A 6347-nucleotide genomic window follows, 5' to 3' on the forward strand; every position below is an offset into this window, starting at 1 on the left:
TAAAGGCAGAAGATATAGAGGGAGAAGAAGAGACGTATGTGACTGATATAAAGGCAGAAGATATAGAGGGAGAAGAAGAGACGTATGTTACTGATATAAAGACAGAAGATATAGAGGGAGAAGAAGAGACGTATGTGACTGATATGAAGGCAGAAGATATAGAGGGAGAAGAAGAGACGTATGTGACTGATATAAAGGCTGAAGATATAGAGGGAGAAGAAGAGACGTATGTGACTGATATAAAGGCAGAAGATACAGAGGGAGAAGAAGAGACGTATGTGACTGATATGAAGGCAGAAGATACAGAGGGAGAAGAAGAGACGTATGTGACTGATATAAAGGCAGAAGATATAGAGGAAGAAGAAGAGACGTATGTGACTGATATAAAGGCAGAAGATATAGAGGAAGAAGAAGAGACGGATGTGACTGATATGAAGGCAGAAGATACAGAGGGAGAAGAAGAGACGTATGTGACTGATATGAAGGCAGAAGATATAGAGGATGAAGAAGAGACATATGTGACTGATATGAAGGCAGAAGATATAGAGGGAGAAGAAGAAATGTATGTGAGGGGTGATCAGCAGTGTAAGGAGGAGGAGATCCCTACAGATATCAGCACAGGTGAGTAATAAACACTAATTACAGAAAAGAGTCACATATTCTCCTTGCTCAGACACTGCAGCAATTCCTTCTCCTACACCCTCCTCTGTCGGTACAAACTAATGAGAAATATATATTTTCCCAGTGAGGGAGTCAGGAGCCATCAGCCCCTATTATACTCCTGCTCTCCCCCCTCACATCATGTCACTGTGTGTTACCAGCCCAGAGATCTGACCAGTCTCCTCACCACACTCTCTGGTGTATCTCATACATCAGGAGCCATCAGCCCCTATTATACTCCTACTCTCCCCCTCACAACATGTCACTGTGTGTTACCAGCCCAGAGATCTGACAAGTCTCCTTCCCACACTCTCTGGTGTATATCATACATCAGGAGCCATCAGCCCCTATTATACTCCTGCTCTCCCCCTCACATCATGTCACTGTGTGTTACCAGCCCAGAGATCTGACCAGTCTCCTCCCAACACTCTCTGGTGTATCTCATACATCAGGAGCCATCAGCCCCTATTATACTCCTGCTCTCCCCCTCACATCATGTCACTGTGTGTTACCAGCCCAGAGATCTGACCAGTCTCCTCCCAACACTCTCTGGTGTATCTCATACATCAGGAGCCATCAGCCCCTATTATACTCCTGCTCTCCCCCTCACATTATGTCATGTGTGTTACCAGCACCACAAGAGATATAGCATGTTGGGTAGTTATTGGTAAACTGAGGTGGAGAGTTCAATGGAACATGTGATTCCTGAATGGCTACCACCGCCACCTTCTGGTTAGTGAAATATTTTAATGTAAGGTGTCTCTTACGGGGAGAATTGAGACCTTTTACATTAAGACTTAGAAACGTCACCGTGATAGAGAGCGATCAGATCATGGTATGAAACATCTAGGATCATCTGTGTAAAGTTCAATAGAGTGTGTAGGGCGTGTGCATACTTCAAACTATCAAATCGCAGAAAAAATAAAATAGTGAACTAAAATGGGAGACAAACAGAAATAGCGTCCATAAAGGAGCTAGAGATTCCGTCACCAGGGTACCATGACTGAAAGGCAGAAAAAGGTGTCAGTCTGGCCTAAAAGGAAAACCCACCGACTACCCCAAGTAGCCATACGAGAGTGCAAAATCTAGTCATCATAGTAACAACTGTACAAAGAAATATCATATCTCAATGTAACCAATGTATCCAAAGAAGGTAAAGGCCAGGAACATGGCCTGATATCCAATTTAGGTTCTACCAACACCTTTATAAGGGCAACAGGATGTTAGACGATCAGTCATGCTTTACCTGAACACCCAAACATTCTAGAAAGGTATTATGAAACGTAACAGTGGAAAGAATGTCAGACCATATACCATATAGCAATTAAATAGCACAGGAAATAAAGATACAAATGTACATATTATACCATAATAAGAGCAAATAAATCTGGCCCAAAAATAGATCCATGTCCAGTAACTTAGTCCCGGTTGGCACATGTTACAGTAGGAAACAAACTCTGAGTGTCTGCAACAGTCTTACTCCTTTAGCATATTACTTAAAGACGGAAGACAACTCCTCCGGGATTGGTTTAGGTAAAGTGTCATGAAGGACTGTCAACAGGAGTTTCCCACTTTTTCAGAATAGCAGGGACATCCTCGGGTGAAGGTATCACTGTGAAGGCGCCGTTTCGCATCACAATATTCTTAGTAGGAAAGCCCCATTTGTATTGTACATATCCTTGGGTGGAATAGACGCCTTTTGTCCAGCGTCACAGTAGAAATATCCAGAAATAGCTGCAGATTATCCAGGCACTAAGTTATGGACGAGGAATACAAAGCAACCCGTAGAATGCATTCTTTAATGTGAAAAAGTGGACCCTTAGCAGAGTGTCCCTCAGTGCTTGGATAGGGGCCTGTTTGGACTTTGGGAGTCTATGGATCCTATCAATAAGAAGGTCTGCGGCAGAAGCCTTCAGTGAAAGTTTCTGAAAAGAGAACCGTGGCATAATCATAAAGCTCAGCATTTGTAACATAATCCATAACGCCCATTATTCTGATATTATTTCTCCGAGACCTGTCTTCTAAATCAATGACTTTATCACAAATAGAGACCATGTCTTCCTGAAGGGAGCGTAGAGTAGCAGGACCATCTAGAGTGTCTTAAGAAGTCTTCAGCCATTACAGCTGGGCTGTGCATCTGGCAAGAAGTAGCAGATGATGATGTGGCAGTCTCAGAAGGACCACCTGAATTCGAGGTACCAAAGAGATGGACAGGTGGGGCCGATTTGGTACCTTTTTAACCTTTTTTGGAGGTATTGTAAGCCGGCTACAAAGAGACGGACCTCTCAGAGATAGGAAAATACAAACAATCTATAAATAAATGGATCAGTAGGACACTGTCAGGAGGTTACATCAAGATTACTTAGTTCAAAATTAAATTCTTAGTCAAGCTGATGGGGGTATCCGAGCCCAAATTTCAAGTAAACATGATGTAATGCAACTCAAATAACCCAGTAATGACCGAGAAATTCCACTAGAGGTCAGCGTGATCACAGACGTGAAGTACTCAGCACAGAGACACACAAATGGCAAAATGTATTAAATCCACAAAATAATATACTGTGAGGTTGTAATCAGAGTGTAATGAGCTGTACTCAGACGATACTTGATACTAGGCTCTGCATGTAGACTGAGAGGAAGTAGATGATAGTGGTACCATATAAATAGAAGGTATTGTCACCTCCAGGCAAATGCCTCAATTTAGTGTAGTGACCCCGGTCCAGCCGTCAGGACACTTATTTAGCGGCTTATATCAATTTTACACCTTATTGAAGGCAGAGCATGTGATGGCCGGGCACCAGGATCCAAACTGGCAGCCATCTCACTTCCCAATACCACCGCCGGACTCCAGTGACTGTGGGCAGCCCGTTCTGTCCCCAGCAGTATTGGGAGCTGTGCACCCGTCTGAGACCAAAGCGTCTCCAAGTCAGGAGTTCGGAGCGTGCAGGAAAGACTGAGTGCACTTAGCCCCAGAATACAGCCTGTGGCTTTAGCGGTGTCACTAGGCTGCAGCAGTGAACGGTGCCCGGAGTGAGCGGCGCAAACGGATTTTGGACAGAAGGAGTGGGGGACTTAATAGATTGGGTCTTGGTCCCAGTGGCGGCTGAGAGCTATCAGGTAGGGTAGATAAGAAGCCACTTAGTGAGGAGATCTCCATAAAGCACGTCTGGATAGATCACGCCCCTTTTATTTATTATTTTATATACTAACAGGGGTGCCAGGTGTGGTACATCCCTGCAAAGGCAGATCCAATCTTTCTCATTAGACTCTGCTGTTTTCCCCGGACTCTCACTCAGATGTTCACTGCTGCCAGTAGCACACGTATGAGAAGCAGAAGTATGGCGGCAGCTGTATAGATCCTGATATGTAATTCTCTATATCATACTTACTGTACACACAGCATCCTTATTACTATTGAGAGTATAGAGGTAAGACACTGATGATGGGGGGGGGGGGGTTTGTAAAAATGAATTATAACCTAGCAGATGATGATTACAGGGTATTATGTGGTGTATTGCATGTAAAGTACCTTGTTCCACACCTACACTGCTGTAGCAATATACGTTATATAAGGGTGAGTAACACATGTACAGGCTTACCAGCGTATGAGCACACACATAAAGGAATGCTACCTTACCAATGCTTCCAGGAGTAACGTTAGGAGACATTTCTCTGATCCATCAGCTCATATGACTGATGTTATTGTTCTCAGGAGGGTGGACACAATGATAGTCTGAGACACAATATTATAAAGCCTTCATTAAAAGTTATGTTTTATTATACACACACATTTACAATTAAGTGTCCCAGAGAGTCGTCTTCTCCTATTGTTTACAAGATTAATATTGTTACAGAAAATGTCACATTTCCATAATGTATTTTATTTCCAGCAGATGGACACACAAGCAGGAATATCTCAGAAGGACATCTAATGTTATCCCCGGATTGTGACATAAAAGATAATGACAGTAGACAGGATTCTCCAGGAGATAACCTCATTACCCCAATTATACATCCAGCTCTATCAGCTGATCCCTCTGATCCTGGGAAATGTTCTCCTGATCACTCTGATATTGGTGCATCTGTTACAGCTCTGACAGTAGATACAGTGTTTCCCTGTTCTATAGATGCCAAATGTTTTACACAGAACACAAAGCTTATAACCCATCAGCCAGTTAAAGCAGGCGAGAGGCCATTTCCATGTTCTGAGTGTGGGAAATGTTTTACATACAAATCAGCTTTTGTTACACATCAGAGATATCACACAGGTGAGAAACCATTTCCATGTTCTGAGTGTGGGAAATGTTTTGCACGGAAATCAAATCTTGTTAAACATCAGAGTAGTCACACAGGTGAGAGGCCATTTTCTTGCTCTGAGTGCGAGAAATGTTTTACACGGAAATCAAATCTTGTTAAACATCAGAGTAGTCACACAGGTGAGAGACCATTTCCATGTTCTGAGTGTGGGCAATGTTTTGCACAGAAATCACATCTTGTTACACATCAGAGAAGCCACACAGGTGAGAAGCCTTTTCCATGTTCTGAGTGTGGAAAATGTTTTGCACAGAAATCAAATCTTGTTACACATCAGAGAAGTCACACAGGTGAGAAGCGATTTTCTTGCTCTGAGTGTGGGAAATGTTTTGGACGCAAATCAGATCTTGTTACACATCAGAGAAGTCACACAGATAAGAATCCATTTCTATGTTCTGAGTGTGGGGAATGTTTTGCACACAAATCAGATCTTGTTATACATCAGAGAAGTCACAGAGGTGAGAATCCATATCTATGTTCTGAGTGTGGGAAATGTTTTGCACACAAATCACATCTTGTTACACATCAGAGAAGTCACACAGGTGAGAAGCCATTTTATTGCTCTGAGTGTGGGAAATGTTTTACCCAGAAATCATGTCTTGTTATACATCAGAGAAGTCACACAGGTGAGAAGCCATTTCCATGTTCAGAGTGTGGGAAATGTTTTGCACACAAATCAGATCTTGTTATTCATCACAGAAGTCACACAGGTGAGAAGCCATTTTCTTGCTCTGAGTGCGGGAAATGTTTTGCACAGAAATCACATCTTGTTACACATCAGAGAAGTCACACAGGTGAGAAGCCATTTTATTGCTCTGAGTGTGGGAAATGTTTTACCCAGAAATCAAGTCTTGTTACACATCAGAGAAGTCACACAGGTGAGAAGCCATTTTATTGCTCTGTGTGTGGGAAATGTTTTACCCAGAAATCAAGTCTTATTATACATCAGAGAAGTCACACAGGTGAGAAGCCATTTCCATACTCTGAGAAATAAATCAGCTCTTGTTTCACACAACAGACATCACTTAGGTGAGGAACCATTTTAATCTTCTGGAGTATACTCATCATTGCCATGCGTTTTTCTTCAAGGTTCTTATCCTATCTCCTATGCTTTTTGCAATATACATGCTACTGTTATGATTCCTGAACTCCAGACCGGAGGAGATCTTATGACAGGGATCTGAGTTCAGGAAAATAAGCTGGTTGTGGGAGCTGGAAGGCCTAGTAACCCCTGGCGCCCTAACTCCGTTGTCTCGCCCGTGTTATCAGAAATCCCCTGCGAGACTATGGTTGCTTGAGCCCATGGCAGCCGCGTTCGAAGGGCGGATTATGTCTGCCCAACCCCGATGCCCCCGCAGGTCTTAATGGGAGAC

The 6347-nt window shown here is 43.0% G+C and overlaps 1 protein-coding gene across 1 annotated transcript; it reads left to right on the forward strand.

The window, feature by feature from the left end:
* Positions 1-541: 541 nt before the first annotated feature.
* On the forward strand, positions 542-6097 carry LOC134984627 (zinc finger protein OZF-like). Its single transcript, XM_063950172.1, has 2 exons — positions 542-621; positions 4554-6097. Exons 1-2 carry the CDS (start codon positions 561-563, stop codon positions 5966-5968), a joined length of 1476 nt encoding a protein of 491 aa, XP_063806242.1. The 5' UTR covers positions 542-560; the 3' UTR covers positions 5969-6097.
* The last annotated feature ends 250 nt before the right edge of the window (positions 6098-6347 follow it).

This window comes from Pseudophryne corroboree (assembly GCF_028390025.1).
Source record: "Pseudophryne corroboree isolate aPseCor3 chromosome 3 unlocalized genomic scaffold, aPseCor3.hap2 SUPER_3_unloc_7, whole genome shotgun sequence".
Lineage (NCBI taxonomy): Eukaryota > Metazoa > Chordata > Amphibia > Anura > Myobatrachidae > Pseudophryne > Pseudophryne corroboree.